Genomic DNA, 24,846 nt, shown 5'->3' with positions numbered 1-24,846 from the left:
ACAACAGTCATTGAAGGCCTACTAGAGTCAATCTATATAAAACACCATCACCTTGCATCATCACAGAAGAAAGCAAGAAGCAGCCCTCTTTGTTATTGAGCCTGCTTCCCTGCCCTTGGATCATTGCTCATTCTTCCAGTATTGAAGAGCACCTCCCTTTTTGGGGGAGGGGCTGGGTAAGTGCAAAACAGTTGTATTTTTTCACAGGAAGAGTGTTCAGGGCCCAGGTATAAGGTTACCCTGTTGCTGCACAAAAGGAATCCACCGGTCATTAGATGCACAAGACTCCCGTGCTATGACGGGGATAGCACAGCAAAATGATTTAATCAAACTGAACTGAAAGGTTTTTAAACAGTAGTTGTTTAAGAGACAGGCTAAAAGCTGGATTAAGTGAGCTGTTCCATTATTCAGTGTTTGAATTCATCACCCTTCCGCAAGTTGAGTAGTAATTTACTGTGTGTAAAGGCTGAGCTGCTTCAGAATGCAGCTCCCTGGCTTGGTAAGAGCTTGCCAACAAAGAGCCTTAAACACTGGTCTTGGCACTCTCACTGTTGTTTCTGTTTATTTTTAAGGCACGCTGATCTATAATAAAGGCTACAGCTGTTCTGTGCAAGGTCGTAGGTTTGCTTTAAAAAGTATTTTGCCCTCTTGCCACCTTACACAAGACAGATGGCTCATCCCATGAGTTAGCATAAAAAAGTGCAAGTGGAGCTACAGGAAGGGGAAGGTAGAGTTTATTCCAGCAATATTGCTGCACCACACTTCAGAATAAAGTGTTTGTAAAAGACAAGAACAACCCCCAAAAGGATATAAAAACAAATCCACCAAGTTAACAATTTTATTCCTGGAAAACCCTTCAATGGAGTGAGCAGCTCCCTCTGCTACCAACTGAGGGGGCATTACCAACTGAAGGGACAATAGGGAGATGGTGTCAGTAATGCTGTTGGGAGGATGGGCTTCCAGGGAAGTCATGCTCTACTGAAGCTAATCACCATGTCTGCAATGCCTGACAGTGGTATGTAGCACCTCCCTATAAAAATATTTATGTAGAGAAGTTTTCACCACCTCACTAGAGGGCTATGACAGCTACCCATTTAGCTTGTGCAGGAGGCAGTTAATGGCTACAAAAACCTGACACTAAAACCATTACGTAGCCCTTTTCCCCATTTGGTGACAGCAGGATGGGAGCTCCCATGGTCAGTTCTAAGTGTGTTAACATACAGGGAATTCCTGACTCCAAGCAAAGGGTTACGCAGCAAAGGCCACTTGCTTCTCTGTACAAGCATCAAAAAGTAGTTCTTTCCCTCTTCCCCAACCCTCCCCCCAATTTTTAATATAATTCAGTACAGAGTCAGTGGTCTGGGTGCTGCCACTTCAGCAGCAGAAGGTACTCCCTCAGGCAGTGCAAGGTCCTCTACGTCAGGATATCATGGGCTTGGTGCTCTACAAGCATCTCCATACTCCTCACATCTGTACACCAGAACTCCAGACGGTCCTTCATCCCCTTGATCTGGAAAGCAAATCCAGAACAGGATCAGGAATTCAGCAACCAAAAGTTTTCTACAATTTCCACAGCATTAATGTATAGGTGCGTGCGTGGCTGGGGGGAGGAGGGGGGGCGGGAGGGGGGGGGCAGTAGTGGAAAGTATGTGAAAAAATCTGATTAATGAGAGACACGAGGGGAAAGAAATTAGCAAAACTGAACAAGCTCAAAATGGGACACTAAGAGTCCAAACATGGTAATCTTAAGCATGACAAGCCCTAAAAATTATAAATATCTGGGCTTCTCAGAAAGCTTCTAAAAGAGCAGCAAAAACTAAGGGAAAGTAATTTTAAGCTGTGTAAAATGAAACAATTCCTGAATTGTGGCACTGTACCATTAAGACACCAACATGCAGTTCAGCTTAAGTCAAAAAAAGGGGAGCTTTCTCCACGAATCAGGGGTTTTTACACCTTACACATTTTTGAAAAGCTCAAGAGTCCCCTTTAACTACAATCATTAGGGTGAAAAAGGATTCATGGAAACAAAGAATGGCAGAGGGTGGTCTTCTAGTCATATGCTTCTCAGCCTTTTTAGGCTCAAGGCACCCCTCAGATAAGGCTAGCTCCTAGCTTTCACTTTATTTTTGACTATGGAAAAAATAAGAGTATCCCTTCTGTTGCAAAGACAGACCACAACAGGTTAGAATGCTTTTAACACTATAGATTCTTATTTGAAAGCTCTGGTTTATCCTATGCACAGTGCAAATACTGAGCAGCAGCCTGCTGCACTCTTAAGAGTCTTGCAGCACCTTGGCTAAGAAGCACTGTTCTAGTTCTTCCTCCTTCCTAGCTAGATGTAGGCAGAATGTTGCCTACATCTTGTTCTAGTATTGTGTGCACCCTGAATGTTGGTACTTTAATCTTGAGAAAGTATAACTCAATCTTGCTTCCAAATCAATCACTTACACAGAGTCTGTTACCACAAGATGTGCACCATACCACACTGACTAATCAACAAGCTTGAGGTTTCATTTAATTAATTTTTAAAAATAGAACATTAATACAACATACACCTATAGACAGACTAGCACAATTATCCTGCAGTGTGGAAGGCCCTATTTGCAGAACTCTGCACGCACTTTTTTATCACTAGGGCCACATCTCCTAGGAAGGTTTGCCAGTGGCCATTGTAAAGTTAAGTTATGGCTGGAGTGCCTCAAAACCAGGCCTTATTTTATGATGGTTAAGTAAGAAAGAACTTATTAAAGGCTTTTTGAAAGGGGACACTTGGTTAACATTCCTGTGTGTCAAAACTCCACAAGACGTTGGCAGGACCAATGGGCATTTATACGACGCACTGCACCAGACAAATGCATGTGTATCTCTGGTGTGTCAAAGCAGACTTGATTAATTGAGTCTGCTGTGTATGTGAGCTGACATGCCCAGCACTGCATTACATACATCTGTATACATAGCAAAATGCACATCAGCGCTGAGAAAATGGCAGCAGTGCGCTTTTGAATTAAAACATCTTCAAAGTTTTTAGTTCAAAAGCATGCTGCCGCCATTTTCTCAGTGCCGATGTACATTTCACCGTTTATACAAATGTATGCGCCACAGCACTGGGTGCTTTTAAAAGCACCTGGTGTTGCAGTGTAGGCATGTGCACAAATGCCCAATAGGTACAAATTAGTCTTACTGATGTGGTAGCTGACACAAAAAAATCTATTAATCTGAGGTAGAGAGAAGGAAAGTTACTAGTGATTTAGTATTCGGAAGTCCTCACCTGTTGTAAATCCAGCACTCGTGGTTGGACCCATGTCATGTGCACCCTCTTATCAACTTCATCAATACTGCCCTTTACTAACCCGACTGAGAGTGCTTTCATCACCAACAGTTCCACCTGGAGGTAGAAGAGAGAAAGGAAGTGAAGCACTCAAGAATGCACAACTTTTGAACTGAACCAGAGCGTAATCCTGTCATTAGACTACAGATTAACTGAGTGGACCTATTGTGCTAGCTCAATGTCAGCTCACTCCTACCCACCTTAGAGGATCACTTACGAAGTCAATATTTTATACAGAGCAACCAAATTTAGAAAGTTCTGCTCCACAGTAATGAAAACTATACACATTTTTACTAAGGAATGCAAGGTGCACCTGAATTGGAGTCACAAAGAGTCGTCAGCATTTATTCTTCCTCTACAACCCTGGGATGCTACATAGATGATGATCAGATAACATACTGTATGGCAATTATGTAATCTTTTCAACATTTTGTTATACCAGTGTCTGTACAACTGATGCTACCAGAATTGTAGACTCAGTTATGCTTCATTATTGGTTTCATTAAAAGACATTAACAAAACTCACCTCATTCACAGTGACTTTGGCACTTTTAGCTATCTCTTCAAAAGTGAGCTGTCTATGATTGGCTGGTCGTGTAAAAGTCATCTAAAGATAAAATAAATAAAATGCATAGAGTTCTTAAGAGTCCCTCCCAAAGTGCACGAGTCTTCCTGGCACTATGTTTCAGAGACATTACCTCCACCCATTTTCACTTTCTGACTTTCATGGGTAGTAGCATTTGAGAATTATTCTGCTTTTAGATGACTGGTTTATGAAACACGCCCATTCACAGTAGGAAACAACAGACTAGTAATCAGTTTCCCATGCCTAGCTTGCAAGCCATCCAGCTTCCCAAGCACAGGAATTCTCCATGCATATCAGATTATTACAACAACTACAACTGCATAAGGGCCACATGACCAGATCAAAGTTTGATAGAATGTTTTAAATGAACTCTGGGTGCAGCTACATGTGTGCTTTAATGCACAGTAGACTATTTTACTGAGCATTAAAGCGTCACGGTTTTGTACATGACATTACGTTAATTGGCAGTAAGAGCTGACTGTTCATTAAACGTCACTAAAAAAGTGCACAAATGTGCTACTGCGCATTAGCACAGCCTAATGCACACTGATTTAATACCTCACATTGAAGGTACCAAATTTAATGTGCATTAGAAAAGGTGCATTAATACAAGTGTAGACATGCCCTCTTTCTATCAAAATTTAATCTTTTAAAGAAAAATTCAGAGTGTGGGTTTCACAGGACTCTGCATATGGGCAATAATGAAACTGGATCTTGCGCATAGGGAAAAGAATTCAGAGATAAACACCACAGGACTTTTTTGCACAGGGCAGGATTTTCATTCTTTATTCATTTGAGACTAAAATCAAGCTGCTCTCAGGCCATTTAATACTGTATTAGGACTTGCTTTAAGGGCCTGCACTTCAGATGAGTCCTGAAAGGACAACTATTTGAGGCCCTTGTCATCTCCTACTAGTATCCATTTGCACTTTTTTTCTGCTCACTAGCAGTACCTGTCCTTCAACACCCCCATGAGGTAAAATCCTGCATTGCCACAATTACCAGCAATATAACTCCAACCTATGACCTACCATATAAAATAGCAGGGTAATGAAAACACTGTACACACAATTCCCTCTCACAAAAAGTGTATTTGACACCAGACTGAAGTTGAGTAGTGCCTTCCACGCTGCTTTATTTAGTACACACTGGGTAGACCTTTCAGGATCCTGGCTATCAACTCACCTCCATGAGGCACAACAGCTGGATCTTCTGCAGGAGAAGTGTTTCATTTGCAGCCAAGTCTGGCTGCAAGATAACAAACAGTGTTACGTGAATCTCTATAAAGGAAGTTCACTATTCCTCAATTTACCCACCTTTTTTATAAAAATAACTGCTTTCTGTGCATAAGTAGGGAATCCCAGAGAAGGCCAATACCCCACACCCAAAACTGGGATTGTGAACACATTGGAGGGTGTGAGCGTAATTCAGAAGGATCTTGACCAATTGGAAAGTTGGGCTACAGCCAACAGGATGGTGTTCAACGCAGACAAATGCAAGGTGCTACACCTCAGGAGGAATAATCAAAAACACAAATACAAAATGAGAGACACCTGGCTGGATGGCAGCTCTATGGAAAATTGGTAGATTCAATGGATCTGCAGCATGATGCAGCCACACAAAAGGCCAATGTGGTTTTGGGCTACAGAAACCATTAGGTGCAAGACTCAGGAAGTGATAGTGCCTCTCTACTTAGCAATGGTTAGGCCTCATCTGGGGTCCTGTGTGCAGTTCTGTGCTCTACATTGTAAAAAGGCTGTGGAGAACTTGAGAGGGTCCAGAGGTAGGCAACAAAGATGATCAAGGGCTTGGAGGGCAAGTCGTATGAGGAAAGGCTGAAGCTGCTAAGCATGTTCAGCATGGGGGAAAGGGCACTTGAGGGGACATGACAGTAGACTTCAAATACTTGAAAGACAGCCATAAAGAGGGAAAGCACATTCTCTCTTGCTTCAGACGGGAAAACATGGACCAATGGTTTGAAGTTGCACCAAAGTAAGTTTAGATTGGATATCCAGAAAAACTTCTTTACGGTGGGAATAGTGAGGCAGTGGAATAGACTACCTAGGGAAGCTGCGGACTTTCCATCACTGAAGAAGAGGTTGGATAACCGCTAGTCAGGGATGATCTAGGTGTAGCTATGCCTATTTTCTACCATGGGTATTTCCTACGCTTCTGGGCTTTGCTGGTTGCTTCTGTCCCTTTTCCTCTCCCCCGCCTTTTTTTTGCTATATGTGTCAGGGTATATTTAAGTCTTCTCAGAGGTGCTGGGTGCTGGCTACAGCTAAGGCTGGGGACTTCAACTGGGGTTTACTGATTCTTCCATTAGGAACAGAGTCGGAGGTTCCTGGCTAGAGGGTCTTGCCCTTCAGAGCTCAGGGTCAGATTGATCACCGTATCTGGTGTCAGGAAGGAATTTTACTCCATGCCGCCAGACTGGTAAAAACTGTAGGGTGTTTTGCCTTCCTCTTTAGTACGGAGCATGGCCTGCTACCCAGGACCTCTTAAGTGTATACTGACAACATTTTATAGAAACAGGACACTGGCTGCCATGGCTCCCCTGTTTTACCCGTGGCAGATTAGGGTGTTAGGTCTATGCAGTGTCAGGTTTAACAGGAGTCTACTGTAGAGTTTAGATTATGGTTGTATGGGATGGTTTGGATAGGGATGATCCTGCCTCAGGTAGGGGGTTGGACTATATCAGGGGTCTGCAACCCCCAGCACGTGCTAACACATGACATGGACACCATTAAGTTATTTGGCTTGGCACAGCACAGCTGGCTCTGCCTCTGGGCAGGCTGCTGTCACCAGCCACAAAGCATGGGTTTCTTGCAGCAGACAATAGAGACTGCAAGCCCTGCTGCGAGCAGCCTGGGCTCCATGGCAGGCAACAACAGCTTCCCCAGAACCTGGGCTGGCTGGGGTAGCCAGCCACAAGGCTGTATTGAGGCTGTACTGGGGTCTGGAGCCCTGGCCCAGCTCGTTGACAGCAACTGCTGCACACGCACCTCGGGGCAGACAGTGAGGAAGGGGCCAGGGCTGCACTGCCACAAAGATCACTGCCCCTGGCCCTTTCCCCACTGTCTGCCATGAGCCATGTGTTCAGCTGCTGCCAGCTACAAGCCAGGCCAGGCCTCTGGACTCTAGTGCAGCCTCCTGCAGCTGCATTCTGCAAGTAGCCCGGGCTCCATGGCAGTTAGCAGGGGCCTACCCAGCCCAGGCTGCTTGCAGCAGACAGCTGCATCATGGTCCAGAGCCACAGCCCAGCTTATTGTTGCCAGCGGCTGCACACGTCTCGAGAAGCATGGCAGGAAAGGGGCCAGGGTTGCAATGCCACAACAAGGACTGGGCGGGCCCCTTGCAGGTCCCCCCACCATCTGCCCCTGGAATGCCAACATGTTCCAAGTCAAAGTTGCAGGGTTTTTGGCAGTCAGCCCCAAGATGTTGCCAACCCCTGGACTAGATGACTTCTGGGGTCCTCTCCAGCTGATTCTGCCTTGCTCCTGTGGCAAAAGGTCCTGTGCTTAAACTTGACACAGTCTGAACATTGCATATGTTACTAACAACAGAAAAGGGTACATTCCTCCGCACAATATGCAAAAGTATGGTCCTTAACCGAGGACTCACTGATTGACATTAGTGATCATTACTTTGTAAGTTATTTCAGGAAGACAAGGAGGCACTATGTTCTACAGTGCTAGGGCCAAAGCATGAAGCACTAGCCAGGTAAGTTATATTAGCACAGTAAATCCCTAATGGACCTCATGAAGTTCTGTTGTTCTTTCTTTGGTTACAGGATGTTCCTCCTCACTTCTCCATTTTAGTTAATCTAATCAATCCAAATATAAGGCGGAAATACACAATTTAAGAAAACATTACTATACTGTGACAGATTCTACATCCATGTGAATCAGGAAAATATGGTCCTGCAAGGCCTTTAACTGTTGCCCCCACACCACCTCCCCCCCCCTTTTTTTTTTCCAGATGCAGAAAAAGAACTTTGCTATTACAAATCCTGTTTATAACAGCCCCCTACTTTTAATAGTCTCAGTAACAGAAGTCAATCTTTTCATTATCATGCAGCAAATTGACTTGCCCTATTACAGTGAACATTCTCTAATGAATTTTGCTCCTGGTCCCAAGAGGGTTCATTATAATGAGGATATACTGCATTTTATTCTCAAGCAGATGGTGGTAGGCATGGACACACAACCACTTAGTTCCCTTTAAAAAGGGGGAATGTTTCAAAAGAGCAGCAGCTGGAACGTTTTAATTGTTATGGATGAACAAGCTGAGAAGGATTTCAAATGCAGCAAACCCACTCCAACTTTAAAACTCTTTCATCCAGAATATTCAGCCTCAGCTCTACACCCTATATATCAAAGCACTATGGAACTGTAATGCTTCCCAACTTACTTACCTGCTGGCCCCATGCTGTCTTGAGAGCCTGAAATTTCTCTACGTTGCCACTGTTGAAGGCATAAAGTGTGTCAATCAGCCACTGCCTGTCAGTGTTCCTTAAAGATTCCAGAACAGGGTGCATAAGCTTAAAAAAGCAGACAAGAGAGTGTTGACAGGATACAACCAGTTCTTTCCATTCAAATAGCTCAGACAATCCAAAAATCAACTTACCAACTCGCCAAAGTTATAAACTCCTTCTCCCAGGAGACCTGCCAGTCCCAAGGTAAAGGCTCTCTCCTGTTGCTCTGATACTACAAGAAAAATCTGGATGAAGCAAAACTGAATTCTGCACATGTCATAATGGGAAAGAGCTGTATGCCATCATCACTCTTAGCTTACTGGCTATTAACACCACCTTAAGACTCTAACAAGCCCCATTAAATGCAATCTTTAACCCAAGTGAAAGGAGATTCACACAAATATCTAGTTTCAGTATTTGAACTATTGGGGGGGGCACTCATTACCTCACTAATTTATTAGCAACACATCTTCCCAAGCTAAAAATTCAGAGGAATGCTATCATTTATCTACACAAGAGAGAGCAAATGTAAGTCTCTCCAACTTTTATATCTTCAACTGTTGCAGATGGACCCTACCTCTCAATACATCTTGGGTGCAGTAGCTAAGAGATTAATTTGTGGGCAGAATTTCATTCAGGGTCAATTAATCCCTCTGTATTATGGTCAAGTTCTGAGGAAGCCTAGATTTTTTTCTGTCACTGCCTACAGTTGGATCAAACTGATGGAGTGGACCAGAGCTGAAGGAACATAGAAACCACTATTCCATGCATATGGCAAGCAGTTACCTGGAAGATCCTTAACATCGATACAACCCAGAAACCGCAGTGCATCCTTATAATAAGAGGCATGATTCCCAATTGTCTGGTAGTATTTGCTGGAGAGGTCATAGAAACGGCTGTGAACAGAAGTCACTCCAGGAAGATTGTTCAGCATCTCTTCAACTTCCTCTATGGTCTCCTAAAGAAGAGCAGAAAAAAAGTTCATAACACATTATTTATTACACATTGTGTTCATACAGTGGTGCCTCCCCACTCACCAACTCCTGATCAGTAAAGCTACTAATTAATTTTTTTTTTTGTACAGAAATCCCATCCAAAGCAAAGCACACAAGGCTGCAACTGAGAGCGTCAGTAACAGCAACAGAAACAAACTGAATAACGCTCTCTCTACCACAGACTCTGACGTTCACCAGTGTTTGTGAAGGCACTGTTACCCTTCAAACTTTGTATTTCCACAAGACGCCAACTACACACAGCTAAACTACACTAAAAGGGTTTGAGTGATGCCTCTGCTGGTTATGTTAAACAAATCAGATTTCTCTTTTTTACCCATCCCACTGAGTACCAGACAAATCAGATTTCTCTTTTTTTACCCATCTAAGCAAGCACCAAGTAAGACCATTAAGCAATAAATAACATTTAACCCAACAAACCAAATAAAGAGATAGATATACAATGTTTCTTAGCTTTTCACCAAACAATATTAATCCAACAGGATATATAAGGCCATCATTAAGCTTCACTCTGAAACAATGAGCTCCATGACCAGAGAGACAACCCAATCATTTTTCAAGCCTTTTGCAATGGCAAGCGCAATGACTGGCTGTAAGTAAGGACAGAATCAACCATCTTCATAACTTAAAGCATAGGCTGTCACCATCTCAGCTATGAGTCATGGTGGCAGCAACATACTGTGGGAACTATGATGATGCACGTAGCCACTGTAGGCTAGTTGCAGCCACAACTACAGTAAGATCTAGTAATTCCTGTGGCAAATAGAACTAAAGTATTTTGCAGTTAATGGAATGGGGTTACCAAAATGACCTGCTCTTATAACTATGGGAGCTTAAAAAGGAACTTAAATAGTCTCTTCTCACTAAATTCAAGACTAAACAAAGAGAAAGGGCCTAAAACGTGCTAAAAGAGGTACATGAGTAATCTCTCACCTTTGTAACCTGTAGATCCCCAATATTTAACTTCAGAGCCCCTATGGCTGTTTTACACAGAATCACAGCTTCATCACTGCTTTTCACCTGCAAACACAACATACTTACAAGTCAAAGAGCCATAAGTGTTCAAGCCAAGCAGGAAACTTATCAATTCTTAAAGCATAGCTGCTACTACTACTGTAGTTAGACTTTGTTGCTTGCTCTATTCTCATATCTAAATCCACCATAGTTTGTTCACGGAAAACTGAGAACGTGTCTCTTCCAATATGAGCAGATGTTAACATTTCTGAATCCACAAATTTAATACACAACACACATGTAAAGTGTGCATTTGCTGCAATATAAAAAGTAGAAAAATTTGAATTGACACACACCTTTTCTCGAGTCTTTTCCAGGAAGGTAAGGGCTGCATTAGGATCTGAAGTGGAGCAAGGAGGAAATCATACTAAGGATCTGAACAGCAGAATATCAGAATCTACTATTACATAAAGTTTACTTTAACAGTCCCACAAAACTAAGAGGCAGATTCTCAGTGGCCAAAGTCACCACACTGCCAAAGGAGTTAACAAATTAGGGAATTTTAAAGCCAAGTTCCCAGCTGCTGTATGTTAGCCATCTCTTCTACATCACCTTGACCACAGTGGTAAATTTTGCCACTTGTTGAAAAAGCATAAACTCAAAGAACTCTTTCAGTATGATGCAAAACCAAAAGCTCCAGTTTCACAGTGAAGACTTAGCTGTAACCGTAAACTATTTAAATTCCTAGTCTATTAGGTCACTATGAGAAACAGTAAGGTTACTCACCTGTCATCTGCCTCACTACATGAAGAATGATCTCTACTAGGGACAAAGGGTTCACCCTGGAATAAACAACACATTGTCAGAAAAGGTAAAAATGAATATATTACCAATGAGTTTATGGACAAGTAGTCAGTCTTACCTGTGCTCAAACTCACTGATGAAATTCTCATAAAGCTAGAGATATGGGGGGGAAAAAAAAGTGCGCCAGTTAGTGACAAGAGGCTATTTTATTCTAATTAGCCCAGTAACTTGCCCCTCATTGAATATGAACTAGTATTTCTAAGAAACAGAAAGCAAATTCCCAGGTAGACAGATCTGTCCATACTGACTCCAAACTGGATAAGCCAAATATTGTTCGATTTATAGAAAGCAGCCACCAGGATCACCTTTCAAAAACAGTGGAAAGTGATTCGCCCATCAAAAGATTCATGACTGACCAACTGCCATGAGACTAGCCTTCATCAGCAGGCATTTTAAGTAGGTCTGTTTACAACTTGTAGCCTGTTGCAGGGGCTGCTCAGGTACATTTCTCTAAATGTTCATACAGTCAGTAGAAGCAATGCTCTTTAAAGCTTCTCTAGACAGCCTATGCTAAAGACTGAGTCAGTCCAAAAGCTCAGGATTTCTTTGCTGTTTGCTTTTTGATTAACCTAATTAAATAAATGTAAAGTAAAATGGGAAAAACAAGTACAAGAGTATCCAAATGTCTAGATTCAAATATTACTTGTGTGTTGCATTCATAAAGTTGGCTATATACCTAACTCAGAAAGAGAAAATTATAACTTTGATGCTAACAGCTTAGGAATTTTGAAGAGATCACCTAGCTTACACAGAAAAAATAAAGGTTTTCAAAACCACAGATGAACCAAATTAAAACCATGCTCCTTTGAAGACCATGTCAATTTTTCATATTAGAATGTAGTAACATGGTAACTGCTTTTACATTTTTAAAAATCAGCTAAAGCTTTACATCTATTAAAATCTGACCACCAATGACTATCTAAGTGATTTCGCAATCAGGGTGCTGTGAGATCCTTTTAAGGGTGCCAAGGAACATTGGCTGTGCAAACATCTACCTAGGGTTCATAAGATAAACCCAGAGTTTTCAAATAGGAATCCAGTGTCAAAAACATTTCGACTTGTGGTCGCTTTGGGCTCTTTGCAACAGCAGAATTGTTGTTTTTTGTCTTTACTGAAAAAATGAGTGAAAACTAAGAGCTGGCATTTTCCAAAGGATGCCTGGCACCTAACAAGGTTGAGAACCACTAGTTCAGTCTGGTACATTTAATGTTTGTTGACATTTACACAATAATTATTCATGCCATTCCAAACAGAGGAGTGTACTTAGAAAGAACTGAAACACCTTCTTTAGCATCACATCTACAGTGACAACCACGTAAGAAAAACCAGCCGACTCACCTTAATGAGTCCATCTCCTTGGGCAAAGCAGGGGTCCTGCACAAAGTCCAACACCTGCAGAGTCAGCTGATGCCAGAGTCTGAAAACAAAACAAAGTCATCCTCAGCAAATATGAGAACAGTAAGCAACTACCTCAGACCTGACATCCACCGAAATGCCCTGCGTAATTATACAGCCCATTTCAGTGAATCTATAAATGACAACAGGGTCATTTCTAACTTTAATCATAGAATCGTAAGAGAAGTAGGGCTGGAAGGTTCACTCCAGAGGTCCAACCCCCTTGCCTGAGGCATGGTCATCCCTATCCAAACCAGCATAGAAACTACGTAAGACTACCCTCAACCCTGACACAACATAGACCTAATACCCTAACTTGCCCAAACAGGTAAAGCAGGGGAACCACGGCTGCCAACTTCCTGCTTCTATAAAAGGTTGCTAATATATGCTCCATAGATCCCAGATAGAAGGCTACACCCCGCCTTACCAAAGAACACAAAAGCCCCTGAGTCCGTACCAGTATGACCAGGGAGTACAATTCCTTCCTGATCCCAAATATGGGAATCAGTCTGACCGTGAGCAGAGGAAAGACCCTCCAGCCAGGAACCTCTGGCTTTATGCCCCAGCAGGAGCACTGGTGCACTCCAGTCCAAATCCCCAGCTTTGGCAGCTGTCAACACCCAAGGATTTTGGGGAAGGCTTAAAAACACCCTGACACGTGTTACAGCTCTTTCAGCTGCTAGTCTGAGCAGTCCAGTATCGCAGCCAGCTTGCAGGCTACTAGCTTTGTGTCCCACCCAGCCTCTTTTATGCTGGTTTGCTTTTGCCGGTAATCCCATAGCTGCTAAACCAGCCTCTAGGCTCCGAACGAAGGAAGAGAGCCATCTCTAGCCTGGCTCAGAGAAGCCTCTGTTGCCTGTGACGGATGACATCACAGTTTCATAGATGCTGGTGGCTAGAAGGGACCTTACAGATCATCAGGTCCAGCCCCCTGCACTTGGGCAGGAAAGACAGCTGGGGTCAGATGACCCCAGCAAAATGGGGGTCAAGGTGCTTTTTGAAGATCGCCAGGGTGGGTGACTGCACCACCCCTGGGGGGAGCCTGTGCCAAACCCTTGGCACTTGATGCGTAAAGAAGTTTTTCCTTATGTCAAACCGAGGGAAGCAAATCGGGTGAAGGCTCATGCAGGGCCCAGGGAGCAGGTGCCACTGAGATTTGATCCCATGTTGCTCAAATCAGAGTCCAGAGTGCTAGCCACTATGCTGGCAACCATGGGGCTGGTGTGCAGCCCAGAGTGTCACACTGAGCAGCTGGAAAGCCGGCACATCCTAGCCAGGGACAGCTGCTCTCCACTCCAGGGGGACCAGGACCAGCACCAGAGACAGCAAAGGGCTGGGTATCACAGACCGAAGTTTGATTTAAAAAAAAACAAAGTCCACCCCCACACACGCGTATGGCTGTGTCCATGTGCATGCGTGCACGTGTCGGCCCTCCCGTCCCCATCCCCATCCCCGTCCCCCGCGCTGCACGACGCGAACGCCCCGCTCCAACGTCTCCCCAGGGGAGACCAGCGCTCGCCGGCCCCCCCAGTGCGCATGCGCGGCGCTCAATACAGGGGGGGCTCAATTGGGGGGGTATTACCCCCCCGCCGGCGTGCTACGTCACCCCCCCCCCGCGCTCACTTCTTGTTGTAGAGCTCCTCCAGGCGGTGCCACACGGCGGCCTGGCCGGGCCCCGAGCTCTGGCTCTGCTGCAGGAAGCCCGGCACGTCCTTCATGTTGGCGGCGGCGGCGGCCGGAGCCGGGGCGACGAATTCGTGCGAGGAACCGGAAGCAGCGCTGCCGGAAATGCACACTCACTTCCGGCACGCTTTGCCTCACCCCGCCGCAGCTCAGCATCCCGTTCCGGCCTCCGCTGGCGCGGGGCATGATGGGTACCGTATGGCTCCGCGTAGTGCCGCCCTCAACCCCTCCCAACCACCACCCGCGGTAGCCATGGCAATGGCCTGGGCCTAGCGCCGCGGGCGGGGCGGGCTCCCCTCCACCCGGTGCTGCGTGTCCCGTGAGCGGGCGCTTTGATACCGGGGCAAGGCTCTGGCGCAGATCCAAAGCAGACCTTTCGAGGAGCGTGTCGCCCAGGACAATACCGAGGTGCTGAGAAGGGCAGTAAATGCTCTTGGAGGACACGGTTTACATAAAGCAGGGGCATACAATCAGTAAAATCATATTTGGCAGCTTTTCGTAGGGAAAAAACAATCGAACGCACAGCTCTGCAAGGGAGAAGTAATGGTGCAGTAATGGACTGGCAGAGGGAAGTACACAGGTAGTTTTGCAACATGATAAAATGGATAGGAGCCAAAGCCAGGGAAGCTCTTGTTGCGCCGATACATGGGCTGCCTCGCTTCAGACCTAACCCGATGACCACTGATAACGCCGCTGCTTGAATGTGCAGAGCCGTGATTGTTTCTCCGGTTGGTGGTAGCACACAACGAAAGCTCATCCTTTCGATGAGACAGCGCCAACGTCCAGACGAGGCTCTTTGGGTAAATCCGATATTTTTTATTACACCAAAGTCCAGGGGACTCATGGACACGAAAGACCCAGTGACATTTTGAGGGACCTGGTGATGTTTATCCCAATGTCCTGGCCATTTTCCTATCCAGGGGTTTACGTTCTGTCCAAGGTACGTTTTGTATGCCAAACTTCAAAAGTTCAGAAATCATGAGCCGCGACCCTCCAACAACTGCACACCAGCATGACATTATGAGTTATAAAAAATAAAAATTAAAAAATAACGGCCAACATATTTGGGGTACTTTTTAGCTGATTTCTGGCTTTTGTGCCTCTAGGAAGTGTTCAGATAGTTTCCTCCCCAACCAAGAGTGCAAGAAATCTACTTATTTTGAAATGAAAACTGAGATTCTCCCCAATCACTTGTCTCCTGCAACCAGGGCTGCTCAAATACCGAGGGACTCACTATCAAATCCCATTTTTATTCTTTCCAATACCAAATCAAATAACCTTGTCTACAAATATCTATGGGCTACATCACTTCAATTGGGCCAGTAGCCTACCTGCCCAACCCGTAGGCCTGGAAGTTCAGATACTCCCCAGATCCAGACGGGCCAGTCCCAGGCTCAGAGGCCTGGGAGTTCAGATGCCCTGCAACACGCTTGATCTTAGCCAAATAAAAACCCCAATATTTAGCAAAGCTCTAAATTCCTCCCCCTGAAGTTGCAATGGAGGAATGGAATGGGGAAGTTTTTCTTCCCTCCCTGCCCTGAGCACTGCTGAACAGGCAAGATGTGCTCCCCTCCCTTTCAGTGGTGTAATAAACACTTTGCAACCCGGTTGCCTCTGAAGGAGAGCTGCTCTGATAACACAGTCTATGATGTGTCTAACATAGAAGCCTTTGTATTAGGGAAATTATGGTAAAGACCTTCTTAGCTGTGCCTGGCTCTGATAGACTGTGAGCAAACAGACTAGACTGGTGGTTTGCCTTGTGCTCTGGATCCCCCTGCCCCAGCCCCGGGGTCAATAGTAATAGCCAGTGCAAAGGTTGCTCCTTGCTATGCTCCTTGCAGCCAAAAGGGCATTCAGTTGCCAGAGCCTCTAAAGGGGAAAGCAGAGAAGCAACCACAGGAACCTCCTTCGTTCTCAGCCACATTGCACAAGTCGTCGCTTTCTGCAACAAGGCGAGTGAAGGGGAATGAACCTGGGCGTACGGTTCAGAGTCCTCGCTGCTGGCAATGTGCTGCCTCCTGCGAGTCATCCGGGATTTGCAGGTAAACAGCGGATTCAGTTGAGACTGAAAAGTGCTGGAGTGAGTAGGACTGCAGGTTTCGGGAAGGCTGAAGATCAGAATGAGGGAAATGGTAGGAGTTTGGGGGGCAGCAAAAATGAGTAGATTGACAAAGTTCAGAAGTGACTGCAGGAGATTGGTGTTTTGACCTTAGAGGCCGAAGGGAGAAGGTAGAGTTCAGACAGGACTTGGGGAGGGTGGCAAGTGAGACTGCGGAGCATGGAGGACTGTAGGGAGTGTGGAGCGGAGAGTTGATGTGTGTTAGATCATTGTCAGTGATGTGCTATGCATGGGAGAGGGTTTTAACTCAGTAGCCCAGTGATTTTCAAGCAAGGTGCCTTGGTACTCTGGTGTGCCTTGAGATCCTCTCAAGGGTGCTGCAGGGTCCCACACAACACTGGCACTCTTAGGTGTCCAAATATGGTCTGCAAGAGAAACCCTGAGGTTTCTAATAGGAATCCACAGTGTTAAAAATATTCTGACCTGTTGTGGTCTTTCTGAGTTCTTTGCAACATAAAAACTTATATTATTGGTCTGTAGTAAAAAATCAGGTGAAAGCTAAAACCTGACCTTTTCTGAGAGGTGCTGTGAGTCTAACGAGGGGTTCCTTGAATCTAAAAAGGTTGAGAACCACTGCTGTAACCATACCTGATTATCTGAAGGCTCTTGGCCTAAGACATGAGCTCCATGAGGGTTTCTAGTGGTCCATAAGTTACTAAGTGTGCATGGAATATGGTGCCTCAAGGAAATGTCCACTTTGTACAAAAAGTGCCCCTGGTGGGCTTTGTTCATCTGAAGGTGCCTTTTTTTTTAATGCTGTGTACAAGTGAAGTTACACCTACATCAATAATACTTAATCAGTGCACGGAGCTGACTGTGTTTTCTCCGTTTTTCTGGAGAGATTCCATCTAATTGGGCCAAACCTCTCCAGTGAGTAGACTTGTCACCTGGCCCAGACTGTGGTATCTTTTGTTTCAGCATGCAGGAGTCTCTGGATATGCACTCAGGGAGATCATCACAGTAGGGTGCTGTCCAGAAATGACCCTGTGCCTTCCTTGGGATTTGGCTTCACCCTCACAAATGGACATTCACAGCAGAGGGGAGTTCTGGCATGGGCTGGAGAGAAGATGGCCTGTGCTTCCAGGGTGAGGTATGGCTGATCTCTCATTTCATACTGCTCGCTGTCCCTCTGCCACATAATCCTGACACAAATTCCCCACAAACCAACGTCCCATTATCTCAGGGGCGTATCCAGCTTTCTCAGTGTCACAGAAATACCCACCCCCAGGAGGTTGAGACTTTTGTCATCAGACATTTCGGATACCACAAAATATGTTACAGCATGGTGCTTGGAACAGGAAGCACCCATCATCTAAATACACAGGCTGCCAGGCTAGGTGAGGCATGGGACCTGCTACCTCAGGCATTTGGGGAGACTGTATGAAACAGAAAACAGGTTTATGGAGAGAAATAATGACTACTGCCAGGGTCTGGACACTGGTTTTAGCAGCTCAACGATCAAACAAGCATGGGTTTGGCAATATAAAAATAGATCATGAAGGCAACATTCAGCAGTACTGTGGCCTACTAACACTGCCATGAGTCATAAATCCCAGCAGCTTCCCCTTGGCTCTGTTCTCATTCCTAGATTTTCTCTGGATCAGCAGTATCATCCTGCACAAACAAATGCTACTTATATAATATGAGATTATAAATTCTTTCATTCCCTTCCACACATAAGGCTGAGCAGTAATGGTGCTTGCCATGTGCACACTGACCCTCGCAAGAGGCAGCCCTTGAGGGGACTCTAAAAGGGTCAAGGGTTTCCTTCAGGCCACAGTGGTAGTTCCTGCAGTTCCTAGACTGGACAACAGCTGTACACATCACAGCAGTATGTAACACAGTCAGGTGCTTCTTATGAGCTGTGACACAAAAAAGGTTTCCAATCTGTGTCCAACCAGAGGCTTTGTATGCTGATTTGGAGATTCAAAGCTTTCTTAATGCCTGTGCCTTCTCTGTAATTCACCCAAATACCTGTACTGGGCATGTCTACACGTGCATTAATGTGCTGTAGGTACTGTGCGTTAAAATTAGTGCCTGCAGTATCAGGTACTAATTGAATGTACAGTAACTGGTGCTACTGTGCAGTAGCATTGGCACACACCTTTTTAGTGACATTAATGTGCAGTAGACTAATTCTACTGCGTGTTAGTACAATAGCACGGCTTTTTCTGTGATGCACTAATGCGCAGTAGAATTAGTCTACTGCACATTTAGCATCTCGTGTAGACATGCCCACAAAGACATAGTGTGAGGCTTAACAACCATTCAGTGCCTTAAGGTCCTCAGGTAGAAGGGTGTGGATGTGCTCCTGAGAACTTAAGATAAGTTTTCTACCTTGGGTTACTCAAGAAAAACACACACATCTGCAGTTTAGAAGATCAGCCTTGGGCTTTCTCCAGAACTCTTGAGATTACAATCCTCAGCCCTTTTGTGATCTGCTGTATTTCTTTCTCTGCCCCTTGCAGGATCCCAGCAGTAAAACCTGTCTCCTTATCTGTTACGGCCAGAGGCATCTCTGGAATTAGTGGAGGGGGAGGTGACAGCAGGAAGCGGAAGCTCACCCTACACAATGTGGCAGAATTAATTCAGAAGAAAGAGTGCAGCAGGGTGGTGGTGATGGCTGGAGCTGGGATCAGTACCCCCAGTGGCATCCCAGATTTCAGGTAACACCTTGTTCCTCTTGCACGTGCTTATCTGGGCCATGCTAGAGATGGGATTTCTAATCTCCCAAACCCAGGTAACACCTGGAGCCTACCTCTCCACATCCCTCTGCTTCTCATTGGTGCTAGCTTGTGTCAGCCTAGAATTAGCTGCAGCATCTCCCAGCTACAGACAAAATCCCTGTATCTACTGCTTCTGTTTACTCTCTGGCCAGCTTGGACGATGCCAGAGCAGAGATTAGCACATCTATCAGCAACCTGGGCTCCAGTGCAGAACCTCAGGTCATTAGAGCTCTTCTCATTGCTTCATCCCTTGCTGTATCCTCCCTGGCTCTTCCAGAAATCAGTCTAATCTTGGCATAAGCTAGTTGCTCCAGTGAGAACAGAGGCCACTCTGCTATTCCAGGACCTTTGGTGCACAGTGAACCAGCTGGGGCCCTCACCACCATTCACAGACTCTTAACATGCCTCCATGCCAGGAGACGGGAGAGGGTGGCGGAAAGCCAGATATGCCAATTTAACATTACCCATTCCCTTATATATAATGGCAATTTGAGATTGCTTTGCTCTGCTTGATTAGCACAAAGCATCTAGGTAGGGATCACAAAGCTGGCCAGACTCCCTCTGTCATGTCCCTTGTTCTCAGGGTACATGTATTTCAGAAACCTCTGCGATAGGTTTGCCTTCCTGTGGTTTTTTGACTGCCAAGCCACATTTCTCCCCTCTGCAGGTCTCCTGGGAGTGGCCTGTACAGTAACCTCCAGCAGTACAACATTCCCTACCCAGAAGCCATCTTTGAACTCAGTTATTTCTTCCACAATCCTAAACCCTTTTTCACTTTGGCCAAGGAGCTGTACCCTGGTAATTATAAGCCCAACTATGCCCATTACTTCCTGCGACTCCTGCATGACAAAGACCTCCTTATGCGTCTGTACACCCAGAACATCGATGGGCTAGAGAGGGGTGAGTGTCCCCTTCCAAGGTCTCAGGCAGTGGAAGGAGGCAGGGGTGGCAAATGGCAATGGAACTGTTTGGTGAGTGTAGGGGCTGCCAGTTCAGTTGCCTTTTGCTCAGTTGTTTTTATTTCGGTCTATGTGTTCCAGTTGCCGGGATCCCTCCCAATAGTCTAGTGGAAGCCCACGGCACCTTTGCCACTGCTACGTGCACTGTCTGTCGTAGAACATATCCAGGTGAAGACTTTAGGGTAAGTGACAGTGACTGGGGCATGTACACAGAGAGACATCAGAAGCAAAGTCAAAGGGTATGAGATGCCACAAGCGAGGCATCACAGAGGCTATAAAGTTCTCAGGTCCAAGAGACAAATTTTTTGTTTCAGGAAGAACACAATTAAGGAGGGAAAGCACTTGGGCTGAATTGCTGCTTCATTGTGATTAAATTGAAACCTATATATGAGAGCCAGTAGGGTCCTGTGCTGCCCCATAAGACACATTTGTGGTTTTGGGTGTTCTCATTTCAGGGGGAAGTGATGGCAGACAAGATCCCCCACTGCCCAGTCTGCACTGGACTCATCAAACCTGACATTGTGTTTTTTGGAGAGGAGCTCCCAAGCCGGTTCTTCCTGCATATGACAGATTTCCCTATGGCAGACCTTCTCTTTGTTATTGGGACATCCCTTGAGGTTTGGCACCTAGAAGACATTGGGATTGTTGGCATGTAGTAGTTCAGGGACTTGGAGAAAGAAAGGGACACAATTCAGGGATTGGGAAAATGAAGCAATGAATTTTGAGGCCATAGTGGGTAAGGAGTGAGGTTTGTGGACCCTTTGAAAAGCACAGATTATATAGAAATGGGAAGATGGAAATGGGAAACTCTGAGGAGTGCTGAGTAAAGTTGGAGGGATGGGCTTCTTGGGTGAAAGAGATTAGTTTTGTGATTACTTGAAGAAGGAACACTAAATAACTAGGGAAGTGGGGCACCTACAAATTATCTACAATGTAGGGAATTACTTTTGTGTGGGAAAATCCTGCACAGACAGTGTATCTAGCTTAAGACATGCAGCATACACATTGATATTAAATGGGGGGAGGGGATGTGTTGCATGGCAAAGTTGGATTGAGAGGTGTGGGCCCTCCAGTGGGGTAAAGCCCCTTGAGGCCCTAAGGTTATTTGCTAAATTGAATACACTCACAGTGGAGCATGAATTCTCCACCTGACCTCTTCTCCTGGGATAAAGATTTTTCTTTGTGCTCTTTTGGGGGTACGGAACTGATTTAGGTGGAGCCATTTGCTAGTCTTGCTGGTGCCGTCCGCAGCTCTGTTCCCCGTGTACTGATCAATCGAGACCTGGTGGGACCATTCGCATATCAGCAACAGTACAATGACATAGCCCAGCTGGGAGATGTGGTCAGTGGGGTGGAGAAGCTGGTGGAGTTGCTGGGCTGGAAGAAGGAGATGCAGGAATTAATTCAGAGGGAAACAGAGAAGGTATGAAGGGCTCACAGAGGCCATATTTGTCTCTTCCCTTTTATTCCTTGTGTCAAAGAAAGGATTCTGGGAGTGAAGAGGTGGTGAGAATTGTAGTAAACAGATATTCACATAGCATTCACCTTCAAGGTTACAGTCCGTGTCCAAAACAGGAGTGGTGAAGGTTACAGAATCAAAATATTGTGGCATTTAACAGCAAACACAGTATTTATATCACACAATAAGGAAACAGCCATGTTGTTAAATATATCTTCATCCTTTACAGAGGAAGAGGGTGTAAACCTAAGTGAGAGATCATTTTATTAGTGAGGACAGATACAGACCTAGGAGGTATAAAGAAAACAGAGAGATGGGGTTAGATAAATTTAAGACAGAACCCTTGCAAGCAAGGGCCTGGTCCATGGGCTGTTTAAGTCAATGGAAATGCTACCAGTTTCCCATGTCTGGAATAATATACAGCTAGGGGTGCAGAGCGTAAAAGTTGTATAGATGCAGGAGGTTCTGACTGACTGGGAAGTGTCAAGCTCAGTTCCCCATGCCAAGAAATAGACTGCTGACATGGGTATAAGACTAGTTCAGTAGAATCTTACAAATCTGCACAGAACACACAGAGCAGTAGTCAGGAGTACCAGCATTTGTCCAGTATGGCAGTCTTGAAATGCTAATTAAATTTTGATTTTGCAAACCCTTACTTCTTGGAGAAGTCCACTGGATAGATGATCCTTTGAGATCTTCAGCAAGTTTGTAGTTAAGATTTAATTTTCATATTACCATTAATTATATACCATTATTTAGTAGCAGTTTACATTAGCCCTCATGTGAAGGTTCCGTCGTATGTAGGCTCAGACATTTTTTATTTCTCTCTAAATTTCTAGTGGAGCATTTAACTCTATTTCCTGCTGGTATAGACATGCAGAGCTCTTTTTTTTCAGATGCATTTTGTCCACCTTTATAAGCAGAGAATTTGGCAATATTTTAACAGCCATGAGTTATGAGAAGAAATCGTGTAGTATGTTACGTCTGAGATCCCATTTTAGCTGTTTTGTTTATCTTTCATCAGTTTACTGTCATGAGTATGTATAAGGGATTCAGAGTCACTTTTCAGGTATTTCTCTTTAAGCTATTTTAGGGTTACATGAGAGTTATTGTAATGCATTGTTGAAAGCCATACAAATCTGGCTAATCGTGAAACGTGTCCTCTTCCTCCTCACTATGAGGGTTTGGGTGAGCGAATGTCACCAGCCAAGCTGATGAACACTGGACCATATCTGTCTGAGCCACCCTGACCAGCAATATATGTTCTATCTATTTTTAGCTGGATGCCAAAGACAGTTAGGATGGCTGGCTGAACACAGTTGGAAAATGATCTTCACCTTGAAAACGGGTAAGTTGTAATTCCCAGCGCAGACAGGGCGTGACAACAGAAGACAACTGTGCAAGATGCTGTCTATTTTTACAGTATCAAATACTACTTATAACTAAGAACTTGGTCTGCAGGAATCTCTTTGGTACTGTCTGACTGCCTGTAAAACAATACAGTAAGGACCATTGCACAAGCTGCCTAGGAAGCAAAGATCAAACAGGGCATGGGCTGGTTGTGCCAAGAGATGACTTTCTCAGTCGGATATCTGAACGAGACATGTGGCCACTGAACTCCATTATTTCTATTCTTTCTTGTCCAGACCATAAATCTGGAGATGACTCTTCTTCCTTCAGTTAATTTGTCCTTTGCTTCTGTCACTTAGTTTATACACCACTGATAGGCTTTATCATCCAGCTCTGTGAAGATCACTATTAGATTTAAGCCAGCCTTGTTTCCCTCCCACAACACACATGCCAGGTGTTCTGGACAAAATTTGCATGAGTGACACTTGATTTTGGGAGCACCAGTTCCTGGACTGGTACCCCAAAAGACCCTCATGGAATTTTCAAACGGTGCATGTTTGCAAAATCAGGTGTGTTGAAATGCCTCAAGTTGGGTACCTAGCAGTAGACACTGAAAATCACTTTCAAGTGGGTTGGTTAGTCTCCCTCCACTGCTGCTGGTGTAAGGTCTCAGTTCCAAAAGCCTCAGCTGGAACAGATAGACATTTGGCTCCCTGAACCACCTATTTGAGAGGGTGCTATGAGGCTCAGATGCTTTTTTTTAAATGATGATTTTTGTTTTTGTTGCAGATTTGTACCAGTTGTTATTTGGGGGAAAATCGCTGCTAATCGGGAGGTGAAAGGTGTTGATGTGCCTAGAGATGGTTCCTCAAACAGCCATGCCTGTTGAGCAGGGCTGGTTTAAGCTGCTGTTTCAATTTGAATAGAATGTTGTTTTATATTTCTACTGAATAATATTTAATAAAAAGTGCTAATGTTTTTGCTGATGTCAGTCCATTGCATTTCTATGTGTAGTTCACACATTTCCTAGTGTTAATTGTTTTCATCCCATTTCCCCAACTCTTTCCATCTGTTCTTTTGTTACCCATCTTTGCTCTTTTATCAATCTAATAGTGTTTCATCTTTTAATTGCTGGCTGGATTTCCTGTACGTTACAACTTGGAGGATACTCCCAACATGTGGAGCAAGAGAGGCTTGCCTACCTATTCCCCTTTCCCAGAGAAAAGAACTATTGATTATGACACTAGGGTGATTACCTCCCCTTTCTAAAAGTTCATGAAATATTTACTTGCAGATCACAGATGGACGTAACAATGGAGTCTCTTCCCCCCTCCACTCCCCACCATGTGATAGTGATATTATTGCAAGTGAGTCCAATCCTGACATGGGATTTGAAATATGGCTGGGAGAATGTGTCTCTAATTAGTCCACCTATTACAATACTACCTCAGTTGAAATTAGGTCTACAGAATCAGAGCAAAGATTAAATGCAAAACACTTCACACAAGGCTCAGGTTATGGTGGCCCACTGAATACACAGAAGTCAAGGAATTTAGATGCAAGATTTCTATAGTTACTATAAAATTGCCTCTTTGTATACTTGTAACACTTCCTTTTATGCTCACCTTCATGCCTTACATATAGAGGAGCAGTATGGCTCAGTTAATATGCTCTATGCATGCTAGTTTTGAATTATCTTTTTTGATGGTAGAAGCTTTGAGCCCAGTCCTCAGCTAATGTAAATCAACCCAGCAGCACCATTGACTTCTTTGTCAATTTACATCTGCTGTGAATCTGGCTCTTCCTAGCCTGACAGTGACATAACTGAGTATTTACGACTGAACTTCCTGGCATTTGTAAAAAATAGAGAAGTGGTCTGATTGATCTCACATTCAAATGAACAGACTTGTTTGTCTGAATGTGTGATTCAAAT

General features: G+C 44.6%; 2 protein-coding genes across 3 annotated transcripts; one reads left to right on the top strand and one right to left on the bottom strand.

Annotated features, from left to right (window-relative positions):
• Positions 1 to 712: 712 nt before the first annotated feature.
• Positions 713 to 14,408, bottom strand: PSMD13 (proteasome 26S subunit, non-ATPase 13). Its single transcript, XM_006274882.4, has 13 exons — positions 14,241 to 14,408; positions 12,561 to 12,639; positions 11,281 to 11,315; positions 11,145 to 11,200; positions 10,715 to 10,758; positions 10,338 to 10,424; positions 9,178 to 9,349; positions 8,544 to 8,623; positions 8,332 to 8,457; positions 5,100 to 5,162; positions 3,855 to 3,935; positions 3,269 to 3,385; positions 713 to 1,510 (listed from the first exon to the last, which is right to left on the bottom strand). The coding sequence occupies exons 1-13, from the start codon at positions 14,333 to 14,335 to the stop codon at positions 1,415 to 1,417; spliced, it is 1,131 nt and encodes a 376-aa protein (XP_006274944.1). The 5' UTR covers positions 14,336 to 14,408; the 3' UTR covers positions 713 to 1,414.
• Positions 14,409 to 15,987: 1,579 nt separating this feature from the next.
• SIRT3 (sirtuin 3) lies at positions 15,988 to 23,899 on the top strand. Of its 2 annotated transcripts, none has more exons than XM_014604254.3 (9): positions 15,988 to 16,342; positions 17,338 to 17,509; positions 18,888 to 19,085; positions 19,813 to 19,943; positions 20,186 to 20,286; positions 20,560 to 20,721; positions 21,318 to 21,527; positions 22,843 to 22,911; positions 23,703 to 23,899. In XM_014604254.3, exons 1-8 carry the CDS (start codon positions 16,267 to 16,269, stop codon positions 22,861 to 22,863), a joined length of 1,071 nt encoding a protein of 356 aa, XP_014459740.2. In that variant the 5' UTR covers positions 15,988 to 16,266; the 3' UTR covers positions 22,864 to 22,911; positions 23,703 to 23,899. The 2 variants fall into 2 exon arrangements, with proteins under 2 accessions (XP_014459740.2, XP_006274945.3); XM_006274883.4 differs by having other exon boundaries at positions 19,813 to 20,045.
• The last annotated feature ends 947 nt before the right edge of the window (positions 23,900 to 24,846 follow it).

The sequence above is a fragment of the Alligator mississippiensis genome, chromosome 2, assembly GCF_030867095.1.
Source record: "Alligator mississippiensis isolate rAllMis1 chromosome 2, rAllMis1, whole genome shotgun sequence".
In the NCBI taxonomy this organism is placed as follows: domain Eukaryota; kingdom Metazoa; phylum Chordata; order Crocodylia; family Alligatoridae; genus Alligator; species Alligator mississippiensis.
The sequence above is the reverse complement of the archived record's forward strand: the minus strand, read 5'-3'. Positions and strand labels throughout refer to the sequence as shown.

Coding starts and splice junctions, on each gene's coding strand:
- PSMD13 (XM_006274882.4), bottom strand. CDS start 14,335: ATGAAGGACGTGCCGGGCTTCCTGCAGCAGAGCCAGAGCTCGGGGCCC. Junction 11,316..12,560: donor AAGGAGATGGACTCATTAAG/GTGAGTCGGCTG, acceptor CCATATCTCTAG/CTTTATGAGAATTTCATCAG. Junction 10,425..10,714: donor TGGAAAAGACTCGAGAAAAG/GTGTGTGTCAAT, acceptor TTGTGTTTGCAG/GTGAAAAGCAGTGATGAAGC.
- SIRT3 (XM_006274883.4), top strand. CDS start 16,267: ATGAACCTGGGCGTACGGTTCAGAGTCCTCGCTGCTGGCAATGTGCTG. Junction 20,722..21,317: donor TTATTGGGACATCCCTTGAG/GTTTGGCACCTA, acceptor GAACTGATTTAG/GTGGAGCCATTTGCTAGTCT. Junction 21,528..22,842: donor TTCAGAGGGAAACAGAGAAG/GTATGAAGGGCT, acceptor ATCTATTTTTAG/CTGGATGCCAAAGACAGTTA.